This window comes from Lethenteron reissneri, chromosome 16, assembly GCF_015708825.2.
Source record: "Lethenteron reissneri isolate LAM-NWPU_2019-01 chromosome 16, ASM1570882v1, whole genome shotgun sequence".
NCBI lineage: Eukaryota > Metazoa > Chordata > Hyperoartia > Petromyzontiformes > Petromyzontidae > Lethenteron > Lethenteron reissneri.
Window position 1 is genome coordinate 8,179,126 of NC_083794.1, and position 18,461 is coordinate 8,197,586.

The following is an 18,461-nucleotide window of genomic DNA, read 5'->3' on the forward strand; positions in this document are numbered from 1 at the left end:
CTTTAGATCAAAAGATGTGTTTGCTTGTTCAGTCAATTTTTTTAACACGTGCATTACTTTATACGTCAGTTATATAACAAGTCCTCCAGAATCGCCAGAGGTCTTCCTGAATATGCAGCCGTCCTCCAGAAAACCCCCAGCTGGTATTTCAGAACTGGCAGAGAGTATGGTAGCTAGCTGCCTTCAAATAGAGGGCAGGTTGTCTTCCAGAAGTTGCAGACGTCTTCCAGAAGTTGCAGACGTCTTCCAGAAGTTGCAGACGTCTTCCGGAAGTTGCAGACGTCTTCCGGAAGGACACCCACGTGCGTCGTCTCCCCGGGCAACGGCGACGCCGGGCGGGCGTTGGGCACAGACGACTCCTTCATTAGCGGTCATCGCTGCTGCTCCACTCCTATCAATCAGCCTGAGGACAACCTCCTGCTGGCCTCTCTCCAGTATCGATCACTCTCCAATATCCTCAGTCGAGCAGCCGAGCAGACGCCTCCCGGCTCACACGGCGTCGATGTTGGTGACCAGCCACGAAAGCTTCAAATCAAGATTGAAATCAAGATTGACCAATTAGGTAGTTGGTGATAGTGCTGGGAACTCCACGTTAATGTGGCGGGGGTGCAGGATAGCATTGTGGTACAGTACTTATTTTATAGACCGAGGAAGGGTGATGATTGCCAGTCAATCCCCTCCTCCACCCACCGATTTCTTCCATTTAGGGGTTCTTAATAACTTTTCAGAATTCAAGAAACGTGTAAACTCTTACCTGTTACAACTTCAATACGCGTGTTGTTTGACGTTCTGGGCCTGTGCTCAGTAACTGTGTTTAAATAAGAGAACCAAGCTGCTAAATAAGCGAGGTCGCCTGTTAGATGTGGTAATCAGCTTCGCACTCGGTAATACAAGTGTGTTGATCATTCATCGTGTCATCCCGTGTCATCGTTATAGTTTACAACGACCTGATCGTACAGAACATTTAGCTAAAGGCAATGATTCAGAGGTGTTCCTGAAAGTGGTCCGCCAAAGGTGATTTGACTACCTAATCTGCCCTCGGGTAATCTAATAATCTTCATAGGGATACATACTGATGCTTGTATGACCGTCTGAGAGGTTGTGTCGTTCGTTGTTAACTCTCGTCGTGAAGATCAGTGTTTACGAGTTTTATTAAGCCCCGTATTGTTTCCTACCTTGGTGGCTGGACGTTGTTTTATTGTCACTTGAACAAGGGCCTTTAACTCGAGTAAATACACGTGCACGAACTCGATATCAACCACGTGATGATTTCACCCCACGATGTTCTGAACACAAGCAAATCTTGCTGTGCCGAGAATTCCATTGGAATTGAAAGCAGAGATATATATTGCAGGTTCGAATTTCGACGACCTGTCCAGTCTTGATTTCGCGTGTAACACGAGCCCAGCTCTGATCTCTCTCTCTCTCTCTGCCTTCACAGGGCTCCGACTGCTCGCCATGGCGATGAACCCTGAACTTTTGCCAAATCCGACACTCATCAGTGGCCACGGTAAGGGATGGCTCCGTCAGAGATGAGGTTCAGTGGCCCTGTTGCACAATGCGATGTTTGTCTTAATGAATGTAACTGGCCACAGTTAACCTAAAGCACTCTAGGGGCATCAAACTCTTCATAAACATCGTCGTCTTTTAAATCTGGATTGAAAACGTATTTCTGTCTTAACTGCTTTTTTGTTTTTAGTTCTTCCCCCGTTCCTCCGATTAGCACGCTTGGCTGTGTACTGTGTGAAAGAAGTTCAATGCATAGTATTGTACATACCTCGTCATTGTCATGAGCATCACGACCCCCGTGGCCAAGAGGCGCAGGTGAATTGGCGTGGCTCAGCGCAAGCCCTGAACTCACTGCCTCTCAGCTCATTCGTGTTGCACTGCGGTACCAGTCACTGTGCTTGCACGTTTACGGTGAAGGGCACCTTTGCCCAGCCCTGTAGTGTGATATTGATTCTAGATTTGAAGCTTTTGTGACTGCAAGGATTCATATTCTTAGGTTTTTTCGGTAAAGTCACGTAGGTAAAACATTAAAATTATTATATTATTTTATTTTACTTTTATTAATTTTAATGTTTTACCTACGTGACTTTACCGAAAAAACCTAAGAATAAGTGTGATATTGTTTAAAGTAGAGCATACAAAAACGAAGGGGCACGGGGGTGAATGGGGCGACGGGGTGTGTGTACAACATAGTCCATGTTAATCTTTGAACAAATGTTAAACGCTTAACGGAATGAGTGAGCATATGATTTGATTTTGTCTATTAGTATTCTGTTGCAGCTCTCAGTTCCCGTTGACTTGAAGAAAGGCTGACGCCCATCGCTTTATGACTATGAGTGTTACATATTTTCCTTTATCAACATTTTTTCGTACTTAATTGTGGGAGTTTAGAAAGGGGGCTGAGCCCTCTGCAGGGGAGATGAAGCCCCATCCATCCCGTCAATGAGACTTCACCCTCCTGCTGATCTGGAAACCACGGTTGGGGGGCTTACTGTCCGTGGGCTGAACGCAGCCCACGATTACATTTCATAGGGGCCACGGTCACACGAAGCCTTCCACATCGAAACGTCCCACAAACGTTATGTTCATCTGTGAATGCAAGCATCTTAGCCACACTTGTGGGGAAATTGGGTACTTGTGGGGAATATTTTTGACAGGGTGCCACCGTGTTTTTTTTTATATTATCGTGTGTGTTATCGTGTAGTCAGAAGTGACTGAGATGTGTGTTATTGTGTGGTTGCCCAACAAATGTATTTAGAAGTCGCATTCTGCCCCTAAGTAAGGAAAGAGTTCTCGGCTTGTTCTAGAATTCTATGACCACTGGTCTCAACAGCAGACTGCGGTGTCTTAGGTTGAATTGTTTTAATCTGAAACTTTTTCCCTCCTGTAACTAAATTCGTGCTGTGCCCAGGACACATCATTTTATTTTTATGATGAATAATTTAAAATAAGTTCATGTGATTATAGAAGGTGATGTATTTGGTCCCTATGTCATCATCATTACCACCATCAGCAGCCATTGTTTATCCACTGCTGGATGGAAACCTCTACATTCCGTCACATCTCTTGTGCATGAGCTTTCCTCTCGGGTTTGTTGTCTCCTTTGGGTGCCATGCCATCACCATTGGCCATGATTTATTCCAGCCATGACTGCAAGTCGAATTCATCATGTAGCGTTGTGGTGGGTATCAGAATGATGTCTCTGAGATACACTCCTTGGTAAGTTCTAAGTAACATCGGAGCGTTGTGTTCGATGTCAGATTCGCCGCGTGAGGTGGACGACGCTCTGAGCGAGGAGGAGCGGGAGCTGCTGGCGAGGGTCAACGCCGGAGACCAGGAAGCGCGTTTCCTGCTGGGGCAACTCTACTTCCACAAGGTGATGGTGCCACAGTAGCAGCAACAGTGATCCACCACCTAAAGCCTGGGTCACGAGAGGGTGATGTGCATTCGCGATGGCGCGGAGCAGCAAAATTACTTGGGCGAGTGCAAGTGGCTCAGTCGTAGCATACTCACCTTCGCCAGCAACAGTCGGATGGTGTGTCAACATCGACACTGGTGAGACAAAGGCCGCCAGGCAGCCTCCACAGGTGTTCGCTAACGACAGCATGTGAAAAGGCTACACAGGGAATTATTTTATTTGTACATTCATATTGTGTGTGTGTTAATAATGATAGTTGAATTAATGTGGTTTTATGCCATTCTTATAGCATAAGGCAATCACGGAAGTGTTGTGTCTCTTAGACGGATACTGTTCATCTGCCAGGAAGAAGCGATGTTGGTAGTGTAATTCCAAATTAGTAATTTTCACGTAATTTTTCAAATGTGGACCATAGAGTCGGAACACAATGGCCTACTCGTTTCAAATTACATCTTTAATGTCCATTATCCACTGTGATGCGGATGGCGTATATTTGTACAGTTAATACACCTGCAGTAATAACCAGGGCGGCTTGCCGGGTTTGAACCGTGAACTTCTGCAACAGCGAATGCGCTACCGCTTGGCCATGTCACCGCCGTGTGGTGTGCATGTCGGGTGAGTGTCCGTGCGTGTGTTTTGTGCGATCAGGGACGTTTCGCGTGCGCTCGCCTTCACTTTGAGGTTGTGAGCCACACGGACGCCCGGGCGCTCTACCAGCTCGGGGTGATGCACTACGACACGCTCGGGATGCCGGTCGACCTCGTGAGACAGACGCACACCTCCACACACCCCGCAGACACAACCACAACCTCCCCTACATCATCATCTACATCATTAATGATTATCATCATCAGCATAATCATTCGTTGCCAGTATCGTCATCAGAATCATCATCAGCATCATTGTCAGCATCATCACAGTCAACATCATTGCCATGAGAATTATTAAAATCAGCATCACCTTTAACACCAAATGCAACTTAAAGAGCATACAATATCCAAACAAAATTATAGTTTAGTTGTGGGAAGAAACCAGAGTAGAACGAACACCCCCCTCGCATGAAAACAGGGGGAGACACACGTCTGCACAGACAGGTTCACAAACCCACTTGTTAAATTGTCATTTTCCAATCTCTTCACATTTTATAGTTTTCCAAACTCTCTCACCAACCCTTACTCAATATTGGGGGAATACCTCAATCGTGGTGGAATACAGGAGTGATGCACTATGCATTTCTCCAATTTTCCAGTATTTTTTTACTTGGCATTTGAACCGTGATACGCACAGGAGAAAGGGGTGGAGTGCATGCTGGGAGTGACGAAGATGGAGGGTGGCCGTGCTCGGCTGGTCAAGTACGCTGCCATGTTCAACATCGGGCAGGCGCACTTCAGCGGCTTCGGGGCCAAACAGTCGGACACCGAAGCAGAAAGGTGTGGAACAGGACATGATACAAGGAGCAGGGGAGAAGGGGCAGTAGCATGGTGTGGCAGGGGCCATGAAGCATAGGATAAGAGTCATGCAGTACAGGGAATTATTCAAGAGGCATTGATCACTGGAAATGGGGCAAGGATCATTGGGCCAGAAGACAAGAGAGCAAACGTTGGCAGTCGTTGTACAAGCGCAGAACCAAAAACACCTCTCACTCTACTCTGAATAATGGTCACTGTCTGAAACATTAGCTCATTTCTGAACCTTATGGTGGGACCCCGGGGTCCTATAAGCCCCCCGGCTCTCGCATAAACATTATATTATGTAAACAAAAACTGTGCTCTTTTTGACCAATGGGTTTGAAGGATGGTGGCAAGTGTTGTCTTGTTAAACTATGCCTTTAAAACTGAAAACTACTTACCTGCAGTACCTCTATTTAAATACACTATCGAAACAATAATTTACATCCCTCTGTCAATCATCGTGCTTCTCAGTGTGGATTTGTGAACACACTTTGTCAACAGTACATAAAATAGTACGCGTTTTCAATGCGCTGTTCATATGTAACAAGCGTTTATACCAGTGTTACTCTACAGAGTAGTGGGTCACCACTCCTCTTATCTGCATTGATACGAGCGGTATGTGGGGACTATAGCTTAACCGCAAAAAAAACCTGCCTGCACAGATGCATACGGACAAGAGAAGTATTATAATCAAACAGGAGGAATTAATGGTGCATCGCATCTCATCTGTTACATATCTACAGGTAATCGGATTGTCATCGATTGATCTTAGCTGGAGACATTGGTAGGTCACAAATAATAATGAAGAGAGCAGTTTCACTGTGTTACACATACCGTTATGACAAATAAAGGACTTAAGTCGTGTAGGCAGTTTGAGGAGCTTTGGATAAGAATTATGATCCTGGCCATACCCGAGCATGGAGTGCATTCGCTTGTTCAGCTCTTCTGCTCATTCATCCTCGCTGCTGCGCTTGGACGACACGAGACAACAGAATGATCCGCGCCAGGTGGGTCGCGGCGTTTATGTGCGCGGTGGGACGGAGTCGCCAAAAATAAATTAATTACGATTTTGACTTCTGTTTATTCGGAACCCTGGGTTCCCACCATAAGGTTCAATTACGTTTTCTAAGACATTTATCATGAATATGGTGGTGTGTTTTCTCAATGCCAATGTTGTTGAAGTTGAACAACCCTCACCTCGATATTATGTGTCTACATTAGACACTTTCATCTTGTATGTCCTGAGCTGGTAGCGGTGGTAAGGTGTAATAATACAATTTATTTAGTTTTACTTAGCCACTAATGTAGCCGGTAAAGCCTAATTGAGTGTCAAGACCCTCTTTTATAAGGATACTGCATTCGGATGGTTGACCAATTTCGATATAGAGGAGTGTTTTGGTTGCAGGATAAAACTGGAATTCCCAGAGAAAACCCTCACATGCTAGAGGATAACACTCAAATGTCCACACAGATGGGTTTGCAACCCATTTGCTGTACTGCCATCTCCTGGCCAACTTGCCATGCAGTGGATTTGGGAAGAATTTGACAATGCCCATGTATGCTCAGGCCGACTGGGTGAAGCAAACGGGTGGAAGCAGCCATCCTACCGAGGAGACTTGGGCTAGCACTTGGCATACAATAGAACACAGAAACTCAATGTATGAACACAGAGTCGGATATATCTCTTGTATGTGATCCTCCAGCCTTTGCATCCAAAGCTCTGGATCACAGAGTTCACCACCATGTGATGTTTCTCTTACACAGGTGGTGGCTGTTGGCTGCGGATGACGGGAACCCCTTGGCCAGCGTGAAGGCACAGAGCATGCTGGGAATGTTCTACTCGCGCCCCGAGAGCCAGCACCTGAAGAAGGTGAGCAACGCCCACCAAATTTGGCCCAAAACTCACACCGCGTGGCTTTTCTAGTAGCTGTCGTGAAGCTTCACGAGAGTTCAGTGAGCGAGCTTTAGACAAGGTCTGTGTACGGCTTTGAGTGAAATGAGGCTGAACCGGGAGACCACCGTGCTTCAAATAATAATGATTATTATAGATTTGTCTGTGCATCCGCGTGCCCTTGTGCCCACACAGGCGTTCTTCTGGCACTCGGAGGCATGTGGTAACGGCAGCGTGGAGTCGCAGGGCGCCCTGGGCCTCATGTACAAGCTGGGGCTGGGCGTGCGGCGAGACGCCGACTCGGCGCTGGAATGCCTGGAAGAGGCAGCGCAGCGTGGCAGCCTCTACGCCCAGGCTCAGCTGATGGCGCTTCTGCACGCACGCCGCCTCTACGTGCGCGCTGCCGAGCTCGCCGCGCGGTAACGCACACGCTCCAACACCGCCGCCGCCGCCACCTGGTGAAAGACCCGACGCGGAAGATCTTCCACGAAGATCATGGTCCACCATAAACCGCATTCACTGAACAAACCATGGCAGATGCGGATATCTGATGCGCAAATAGAAGATAAAAAAAAATCTCCAGTTTGCGACTGTGGTTATCCAGTACAGACCGTATAACGTATAACGACGTAGTGCCCGATCCACAAATACGAAGGAGACATCACAGCGATACTCTCCGCTACTCCTGGCGCGGTTGTCTTGCTTGACCACCTGAATGTGAAATTGTAGTTGTTGCGATGCATCTACATCAGCCATATGAAAGAAGACGACCACCGCCACCATTTGCCAGTCTGAGATGCGCACTGCATTATCTTTAGTCTTCCCTTCTTATTTACACCTCTGCCCAATGGCAGGTCTTTGTCTCACACTCCCTCCATCCAATTCGATCTTGCGCCTTTGCTGTTACGAGCAGAGAGGAGCGGTGGAACATTGGTTATCGTACTGCGCTAGGAATCCATCAACTGGGGTTCGATTGCTGGGCTTGGTGAGTAAAATCTGAACCCGGTGGTTCTGGACTGCCAACCCTTCACCAATTGACCAGTGGGGTGAAGTATTGTAAAACAACTCCCACAACCAAGACAGCATGCTGAGGCCTTTATCCAAGAGTGTATATTATTGAAAAAAAAAAAAAACTTAATTAATGATACAACAGTGCTTAGAGTAGGCATTCAACGATTGAACAGGATACATGCATGTAAACCATATGCAAATGTTATATGTAAGCTAATATAACAAATTATAGAAGACTAAACTAGATAATGGGATAATTAATTTCATTGAAGGCAATTAAGGTTGGGAGTGAACCACTCCATCCCTAGTCAGGACCATATGGCTTACATGGACAAATCACTAACACCACTATAAGCATTGTCATTAAATGTATACATTTATCCCACTTTTTATTCCTGCAATTTTCCTTTGCAAGAGGTGTTATCTTTATTGTCTCTTGCCCAGGTAAAGGAAGATGAAACACAAACATTATTACCTTGCCGATATTTACTTAGGGTGTACATTATGGGCTGTCAATTTGAGTTTAAAGTTTTATATCTATTATAAGATGAGATATTTATGTTTTTGTTGTCTTTAGTGTTTAACTAGAGATGTCTATCGATGTGGCTGTCCGTCTTGACCTAAACATTGGGAAAACTAAACTAGACACTGAAATTGAAAATTCTGGAAATGAAAGGCCATCATTCACATTTTTACTTAAAAATAAATAATAATCTAAAACAAATCTAAAAGAAATTCATATCACATTTGCAAATCCAAATTTGTATACTGTACATGATTCCTATATTGGAAATGTAATTGCTAATGTCGTTTTAAAAATGCAATGTAACAAGTAACTCAAAGCAACGAGCTGTCACTGCTGATATGCGGAATGTAAATGGATGTGTACGCGACTGACACCTGCTTCTCAAGAACTTCCTGAACTTTATGACTAACTTCTTTCTAAAAGTATACCCACTGTTTGCTACATCGTGTATAACATATAGTGCATTTCTGACACTGTGCGGGGTCTCCATGTTGTAGCATTTTGACATATCAATCCAAATTGTAATGTCAAAATCTAAGACTGACATTCGAAAGTCGTTTTGTAATTGAAGTTGAGTGACCTCCAGCTGCCACTGTGTGGCGAACAGGGTGGCAGATTCCATGGATGTGGCACGTGTGGCTCGGGAAACCGACTGCCTCCCTACGTACATCAGCAAAGGCATCGCAATGGCTGCGTTCTACTACGGACGCTGTCTGGAGTTGGGCCAGGGTGTGGCACGCGACGCGGTGCGGGCTCGGCACTACTATTCCAAGGTCTTTTTAAATCCTTTATATTAAGTTCGCTTGCTTGCGTGCTTGCTTGCTTAGGACCGTGCAAATCATTCGGTCGTGTTTTAACCCACTTCCCGTGATCCAATCGAGCTGACATTTTCCACACAGACTCGTTGTGCCAGACAATTATTGTTCGTGAAAAAAAATTCCCAAAATTTTACACTTTTTAGGCAAAAAATTTGTATTTTACATATATTCAAATAGAACGCATTCATGGCTTTGGCTGAACATCACAGTGCAAGAGCCCAGAGCGTAACCACTCCACAGGCCGTGGTGGAGTAGCGCAGTTGGTAGCGCCCTCGCTTCCCATGCCAAAGGTCGCGGGATCGATCCCCGTGTCCTCCACAGGCGAATATATTTTTAAATCCTTTATATTAAGTTCGCTGCCACGCATATAAAGGATTTATAGTGAAAAACTTTGTTTTTACGGGTTATACTTATTCAGATCCCAAGACACACCTGTACGCGTGTGTTGTCTCTCTCTTGCAAGTGATGCCACAAAATCCCAGATGTCCACTTTGTGGCAGGTGGATACTTTTCGGCAACTTTTTGACCTAAAACATATGATGCCTTAATTGTCAGTACCAAAATATGAGAATAGGTTTTCCCCTTTTTTCTGGCAAAACAGATGTTAAGATGTTAAAACACCAAACTGAAACTTTTTACAAGGAATCATGTGTGCATTAACCACAATACTTGTGGTCAGAATGCAACAAAAAAATACTCTAATAGTATATGCATTGTCTTTGATACTGATTGATCCACACCAGAGACAGCTTTCTTTCGAGACAGCTTTGGCTGTTCGCCTTTTGGCGTCCTCTGGTCGAACAGTTTGAGACTAGGCTCGAAAGCTGTCTCTGGTGTCGACCAATCAGTTTCAAAGACAATGCATATACTATCAAAGTATGTTTTTTTGTTTGCATTCTGAGCACAAGTATTGTGGTTAATGCACACATGATTCGTTGTAAAAGGTTTCAGTTTGGCGTTTTAGCATCTTAACACCTGTTTTGTTGCCAGAAAAAGGGGAAAACCTATTCACTTGTATACCGAGGCTTTCACTTGAGATCGGAACATCCTGATGATGCTCGGTGTAAACCTTGATGCTGTTGAAGCAGCAAAACATTTGATTCACGTAACACTTTTATTTTAATCTCACTCATACTTGTTTTCAGCGGTATTTACGAATGATTTAAATTTTAAAATGTGAAGCCACTTTTCTGTAAACATTTTCACATTTTAGGTAATTTGAGCACTTTAGCTGAATAGTAGGCAAGTACAGCTAAAAATGTAAGTTTGTGAAACTCCGAAACCTGGGACGTTTTTTGCCAATATCAAAGTATGAAAAAATAAAAAAGGGTGAAACCTATTCTTATGTTTTCATACTCCCAAACCTGTTGTTTTGTGATGTGGCCAGGTGGTGGCAGTACAGCACTAAAAACAATTCCGACGTATTGAAAGTGTTGCAAAACCCTTTTGGGCTGACATCAGTACAGTACCAGTGTTCCTCTTAATGCAAACCATTTTGACAATGCAAATTCCCTCTTGTTTGGTTGAATTGCAGGCCTTCCAGTTTGACCCAGACATCACCGAGGAGTTTCAACTCAAAGTGACACACGGGGAGTTGTGAGTCTGCGGAGATCGCCCCACCTGCATCTATCTGGTCACACGTATGATCCTTTTCCTAATTAAGCGTCTGAATGCATCACAAGATGTGCACTATGTTAAATTATTTATGTGCATTTTCAGGTATTAGAGTTGACCGTGAAGCACTTTTATACAGCAAAATTACCTCAAGACATTACAAATAGTACACAGTCCTGTCGAGTGTCTATGGAACCAAACTTTAACATTACCAAAGATGGTGTGGTTGTCCATCAATGTACATTTTACCTACTCCGAATGGATCAGCATCTCAAGCTTGAGATCCTGACATCTTCACTCAGGGTCGGGTGGCATAAAGCTACTTACCTTATGCTATCCGTAAATCTACATAGGAAATTACGTAAACGTATTTCTTGGTTTCCTCCATAAATGAAGGGAAATTATGACTCGATAGATTTTCATTGTGGAACACTGATCTATTTTAAGTTGGTTTTGACAGAGGACAGTTAACTTGGTAAAAGCAGGACAAGTCTTATCCACAAATGAGCAGCCAGTGACAAGGCACCAATACTGGCTTTCAACGCCAATGCAAAGCAGTGGAATGCTAGGCAGACATCTCAATGCCTAATTGGCCTTGATGGTGGACACTTTCGAACACTTGGACAAGCTGATTGGGAAACCTGGGAATCAAAACACCCATGTTTTTAGGGATGCTGCCACCTGTCAATTGGCATATTTGTGGCGAGTTCTCTATATATTCCAATTTCTTTTAAGACCTATGGGCCCATGTGGCCAAATGGAGCACGGTGGTGAGATGTTAACTACCTCACCTGGTAATGTGTCTTGTTCTACCCCCAACCCCGACACTTGCTGTATATTCATTTGCATGTTCTCCCCGTGGTCATGGATTTTTCTCCGCGTCTTTCAGTTTCCCCCCCCCCCCACATTTTTGAAGTGTTGAGTATTTGGCTGCTATACATTTTCACATAAGCCACTTCATGGACTATCATTTGTGGCCAGGTTGCTTCTGAAAAATAAAATGTTGTAATACCCCAAAAAACTGGTTCCCAACCTGTGGTCATTAAAGGCCATATCCCACAAAACTCTTGCAGATGGGATATTTTTTCACAAAACGCCCTCGTTTTACCGATGTTACAAGTGTTTTTTGGAGGTATGGTGGTCTGCAGGTCAGGACAGATTGGCAGCCACTGCTCTATAAACCTATTGTGCTCAAATGGAGGCCCTTCCACGAGATGCACATCTACAACTATGGACATGGACCCAGATGCAGTGTCAAAGCCACATCAGCTCCACACAGGTGTCGTGTCAGGTTCCTTTATTACGATTCCAAGATAAGATTCAACAGCCACATTCTCCCCCCCTCACTCAGTCATAAATAAAAGTTGTTTAAACAATTGTGCACAGACACAGAAAAACTTAACCGTGGTCCAACAAATATTTTATTTCTCCTTTTTGTTGCACTTTTCCTCTTACAAAAATGTACAGACCGGCTGGCTCAAATGGCAACATTTGCAGACAGACAGCTGGCGACAGTGGAGAAGGCGGTGTGGAATGGTAATACATTTTACATGCAAATCTCAGACATTTAGACAAAGTCGGTCCCTTGAATGTGTAGTACACCAGTTGCATCATCGCATTGTTACTGGAATGAACGTCTGTCCTCCCTGCCACCGTCGCCGACATTTAGAAAGAAAACATCACCGTAAACCGAAATGTTGGAAAGCAAATCTGAACCATCGCACTTGTCAAGCATGTCCAAAAAAATTATCCCAAGCCAAATCCACGTTTCAATTTCTGATTCATCACTGTCATTCTTTTAAACTCATTTGGTGTTGCCCGCACACCGCTCACAAGGTGGGCACAACAGCTGTGACCAACAGCGGGAATACAGACGCAGCCTGTCCCGCGCGCAGAAAGCACAATGGAACCACCTTCACAAAACAGGCAAGGGCAACAACCCAAAAACCATCGTCACAAGATGGGGAATTCCACGCACAATGAACCAGCCAGTGCAACTGAAATGGACACGGAATAGAAGTTTGCAGGAGCAAAGAGCTTATCAATTGTGTTTCATGTCCCTCTTAAGTTTTATTGTTTTGAAAATGTGGAACGGAGAGGGGCGCAAACAAAAACCTATCATCCTTTCGACAGAAAAAAATAAAGAGCGGTTTTGGCTATAGTTAACCTTTTCGGCGCTGCCGGCCGCATGAAACAGAGCAGGGTAGCAGCGCAGAGCAGCCACGCTCGCGGTCGCTTAGATGACGTTCTTGATTTCGTCATAGAGGACCAGCACGAATGCACCACCCATACCGCGCAGCACGTTGGACCATGCGCCCTTGAAGAAGGCGCGAGTGCCCTCCTGGCGAGCGATCTTCCTCCAGCAGTCGATGGTTCCCGTGTACATGATGTCAGCTGCACGACAGGTAATCGTTTGTTTAATTAAAGCATTGCGACAACTCGTACATTTTTGGCTGACCGTTACTTAATGTTTGAATCTCCAAGCAATAGACAGACTATTGGGCAGTGGGCAAATTTGAAATATCCGTCCCCTGAGAAAATAAGTCCCATATCCTTGATAACGACACAATTATCAAGTGCAATCATACCACCAGTGTATTGAACTGGTATTGTGGTTATGCTGCGGATATGCACGTGCATGCAGCACAATTGCTTCAATTATCACAAGCCTAACATTGACCCTCTACGAAAGCGAATGCCCGATGAGAACAATGAGCCACCCATCATGGTAAATGCATGACAATCCGTGAAACGTCACTGCTGGCTCTTACTGTAAGCCAAGTAACCCATAATCAAGTAATCTGTTTTTTTACAAACATACATTAATAAATTCCATTCCAGAGTGCTGCGGCTAACACATACGTTGCACATGTGCAAACCAGCCCCCAACCTCCAACAATGGAGGTAACCCACCTGCTTTGCGGCCGGACTGCATCATCATGCGCCGACGCACAGTGTCGAAGGGGTAGGAGGCAAAGCCAGAGACAGCTGTTACTGTCTGGGCGATCATCCAGCTCACCACGATGGGGGTGTTCTTGGGGTCTGGCAACATGCCTGCACACACCGGCAGACACAAAAACAATGTTTTTAAAGAGGCATTCAATTGAGTGCAGTGTGTTGGGGGGGGGGGGTCATGATTACTGGTTGCAAGGTCTACTTGGCTATGCCCAAGACAGCTACCAGCATTACATATCAAATGTGTATTGATGAGACTCCTAGTTTCACTGTGCGGTGACATAACTAACGACAAGTGCAGTAACTGCTGTGATTAACTGCATTATCTGTGCCGTAACTATTGGTTGTGGCGAGTTCCGATGTAATGGTCACTGCATAAGCTTACACATCTAATAAATGGACTAACTGCATCGTGGTTAACTGCAGTCTCTTACAGGAACTGGTTACTGGCCATAGTACAGTGAAATTGTCACTTTCCATAAGTGCCATCAACAACACCGACTACTAATCCCAGTAATCACTGCAACATACAGAGTCTGCAGGTCATGCTGGGGATGGGTGAGCAAGCATGCACGCACCCTTGGCCGTGTCGTAGATGCCAAAGTAGGCGGCGCGGTAGATGATGATGCCCTGCACGGACACATTGAAGCCCTGGTAGAGCCCCCGGAAGCCGTCCGACTTGAAGATCTTGGTGAGGCAGTCGCCCAGGCCCGTGAACTCGCGCTGCGCGTTGCCCTTGCCCACATCGGCGCCCAAACGCGTCCTGGCGAAGTCGAGGGGGTACACGAAGCACAGCGACGTGGCGCCTGCAGCGCCGCCCGACGCCAGGTTGCCAGCGAAGTAGCGCCAGAACTGCTTGTGCTTGTCAACGCCACCCAGGAAGACCTGCTTGTACTTGTCCTTGAAGGCGAAGTTGAGCGCCTGGGTCGGGAAGTAGCGGATCACGTTGGCCAGGTTGCCGCGCCAGAAGGACACGAAGCCCTGCTCTCGGGGGATGCGCACCACGCAGTCGATGATGCCCTTGTACTGCTGGTCCACGGCAATCTGCTTGCTGGCATGTTGCACCTGTGGGAGAGAGGGGAGGGCAATGGAGATCGCATCAATCACCGCGCAAAATCGAGATGCAGTTTGCATTTAGATGCTACAGAAAAATATACGTTTAACCAATCGGCTACATAGACGACCCAATTATCTCGTCAAGGAGCATAAACGATCACTCGAACTCCCGTCATCCTCGCAGCAGCTTTTGGCTCGCCGTGGAGCAAAGATGGCCACTTCATCGCGTACTTTGAAATGAGCTTCTGCGGCCATCTGGAATGATTTTGCGATAGATTGAAAACGTATTTCTTTAGATCCGCTTTGTGTTTATAGTTTGTCCTTCCCTCGCACCTCCAATTACCACGGTTGGCTACGTACGGTGCGCGAAAATTCAACGTGTGCTGGCAGAATGCGTCTGAATTTGTGCCTAGGCTTTCTAGCAAGTGTTGAATTATGCAGCTCATCACTAATATACTGACGGGTAAGAATTGACTATGCATTGAATCCAGTATTAAACGTGGCTGGGCCCTTCCTAGCTTGCCTTAGCATGAAACGAGCACCCAGTAAAATATATTACACATCTTGTCTTCGTTATCCCGCGTGAATAGCTAGAAAATTGCGCCCCCTAACGAGGCGTTAAATATCGCTGTGGTTTTGACGGACGTCATTGCAAGGACGCAGCAACGCACCCCACCCCATCGTCTTTTATTCGGTGGGAAAGCCGGTTCCGTCTCTCGACTCTGAATGAATGGCTTCAGGCGAAGGGGTGCTTGCTGGTGGAATCGGCACGGAACGAGGAATTCAGAGGCGTGTGCTCCTTTGCCTCCGGGGGGGAAATGAAAAGAACCTCACAAGAATCCTTATATGGGCAGAGGACGTTCTGGAACGCCAGGAAATGTGCCGACTTGTATTTGTCAGATTCATCAGACGAGAATCGGTGAAAGATTTGTTAATTGGGATGTGCTGATAAATCAACGGAACGATTGCGGAGATACGGACCTTTGTTCACCAGACCAAAGGTTGGTATTTAAAAACGCAGTATTAATCTTATGTACGATGCGTCGAGAAGTTATGATGCCGGTTTAATAAAACACCTTCACTTAAGAGCTCAAACAGATGTCTAACCCTTTGTTAAAGCAGGCTTAATGTGCTCAACTGTAGCACTAAATATATCGCTTAAGCGTAATCTATGATAAACCAGATCAGAAATACAGGGTTCAACTTTCAACCTTGACGAAGTCTACGCGACCCTTGTCCGCTCAGCTTCTATGAATGTGATCCTCACCGGCAAGGTCAGCTCGTTCAATTATTAATTGCAACGCCGTTCGCAATAGCGAAACCAGCTACAGCAGCCAACAAGGGACATTTGGCTTTGAATGAATTATGCGTGAGGGCTTTACGCAGCTCTAATGCGGGAAGATTAAACCCATTGGCGGCAGGTCATTGCGAGCGCGAATTCATGCGTGGAATCATTTAATAATTGACGTTTGCTCAACAGAGGGTCTTTTAATTCATGAAACAAAGCTACGTCCAATGATTCCGTGGTTATACAGAGGCGCGAATCTGCGAGCTTTAATTAAGACATGCAGCGTGAAAAGCGGCTATAATTATAGCATCCAACTTTAACAATTTTAAACTCAATATCCCGGATAAACGAATTAAATCGGTAATAGGAACTAGATACTACAAACAATTCCCCGATGCCCGCCCTAATACTAAGTTAGTAAAACCCATTAATGTCCGTCCTAATAATTACCCTCATTACAGGGCGTTCAAATTCATCTCTAACCCATCCCCCACTCTTCATCCCGAGCCATTGTAAAGCTCCTCGACAGTACAGCCACGCAGAGAATCGACAGGATACATGCAAGATGTACATCAAGTGTATGGAGGTGTATTGATGTTAAATACGAGAGCCAGCGGTATCGTTGGGCCCTCAAAGTGGCTCCCCGCTCAGCTGCTGCCTCCTGACATGTCACTTTCTCTCCATTTCGGACCACCACTTTAAGCCTCCACTTCCCTCCGCTTATGAATGCCCCCAATGGCCAAAAAATACCGCAATGCCCTCTATTCTCACCACACTTTAGAGTTTAGACGAACCAACTGTGTCTCGCCTACCCACCCATCCTGTGTAATACTCTATGTAGACATCTCACTGCGTGTGTAAATACAATGGCGTATATACGTTGTACAATTAATGCGATGATCCCATAACTGCATTGCATGTGTACCATACATTAGACGATTAAAGACACTAGTGGCTGGTTTTAAAATTGGACCAGAGTAGCATCGATCATGCTATATACGGTTGGCAAAGGCCAACATAGGCAGGGTCATGTTAAGGTTATTTTATTTCCCAAGTAGGGGGTCGATAATTATATTTAATAAAATGAAGTCATTTGCAGGCATTTTTTTCGATTTTTAATATTTTGGACTATAACGCCGACACACAAAGACCTCCTGTTGCGAATAACGCCACGGAGCATTTATAGCGTCCACCGCAACACACGGCGCGTATATTATCGATTAATAGACGCATCATTATCATTAACCGGGGCGGCAGCTGGGCAATGAAACCACCTCCAGCGGAAATTGGGGGGCGGGGGGGGGTTGAACGACGGTTTAAAACACAAAATGTCGGTGGTGCCGGCCAATTGTACTCCGTGGAAATTAAACGTACAACGGGGCGACCTTACAAGTCAAGGGAGTTGGGGGGGGGGAAAGCCGACGTCGTTCCCGACGACAGGAACAGGAGGACGGAGCCGGCGGCCGCACGGGGTCACCTCTAAGCCGCCATCTTAGCGAGGCTGCTCCCCCCCCCCTGCCCCTGAGGCCGCCGCGTATGCGACGAGAGCCGGCTCCGTGTGCCTCCCCCCCTTCCCTCAGTCTCACAGAGATAAAGCGTCAATAGCTGTGCCCCGCACGACTATCGATAACCCCCCTCCACCACCACCACCACCCCGGTGCTACTGCGAGATACGGTACCTGCAGCAGAAGCTTCACTCGCTCAATGGGCGCCACCGCCGTCTTGGAAATCGCAGCGGCGATTCCGCCCGCGAGAAAATCCTTGGCAAAATTGATCGCTTGTTCCGTCATGGTTTCTCTTTAGTTTCTTTTTTTTTTAAGACTTTTACTTTTTTGTTAACAGTTGGGATTTTCGTGGTTAAGACTCTTTGTTAGGTTGATGTTGCTCGAGTCTTGAGACGTTCTGCCTCGCCTTGTCGGACGAAATGGCCGACGCGGAGTGCACGGAGCTTATATATACCCGCTGAAATCTCGCGAGAATACGACCGTCAGATCTCGCCGTATCCCATTGGTCGACGCGCGCGCGCGTGACTTCGAGTTACGTAACCCGCGCGGAGGTGGGGGGGACCGGGAGCTGACGGGATTTGTAGCGCTCTGATTGGCGGGCAGCGTTCGTTGCGGTGAATGGGGGCAGGGGGTGGGGGTGAAAAGGGGGGTGTGACGTCTTCACTGCAGGATCTGCGTCTTGTTGAGGGACTGGAAGGGGAGGGGGGGATTTTTTTGTGTCACGTGCATGCCGAGATGGGTGACGTCACTACTGCAGCAGCATGCGGGGGGGGGAAGGGGGCGTGTACCGAAGTCGTGACGTCATTAATAAAGGGGCGTGTACAAAAATATGTTTTTACCCAAAAGACAATTTAAGTTTTAAAATAAAGTTGCGGATAATTTTACACATTTGACGTGCCTTGTGACAAACGTGGTACGT

General features: G+C 46.1%; 2 protein-coding genes across 2 annotated transcripts; one reads left to right on the top strand and one right to left on the bottom strand.

Annotated features, from left to right (window-relative positions):
- Positions 1-164: 164 nt before the first annotated feature.
- On the top strand, positions 165-11,796 carry LRP2BP (LRP2 binding protein). Its single transcript, XM_061552303.1, has 9 exons — positions 165-562; positions 1,442-1,510; positions 3,270-3,385; positions 4,076-4,189; positions 4,715-4,857; positions 6,643-6,748; positions 6,965-7,188; positions 8,914-9,079; positions 10,659-11,796. Exons 2-9 carry the CDS (start codon positions 1,459-1,461, stop codon positions 10,722-10,724), a joined length of 987 nt encoding a protein of 328 aa, XP_061408287.1. The 5' UTR covers positions 165-562; positions 1,442-1,458; the 3' UTR covers positions 10,725-11,796.
- Positions 11,797-12,141: 345 nt separating this feature from the next.
- LOC133342916 (ADP/ATP translocase 1) lies at positions 12,142-17,976 on the bottom strand. The gene is made up of 4 exons (XM_061552304.1): positions 17,717-17,976; positions 14,272-14,758; positions 13,652-13,792; positions 12,142-13,132 (listed from the first exon to the last, which is right to left on the bottom strand). The coding sequence occupies exons 1-4, from the start codon at positions 17,825-17,827 to the stop codon at positions 12,975-12,977; spliced, it is 897 nt and encodes a 298-aa protein (XP_061408288.1). The 5' UTR covers positions 17,828-17,976; the 3' UTR covers positions 12,142-12,974.
- Positions 17,977-18,461: the final 485 nt, after the last annotated feature.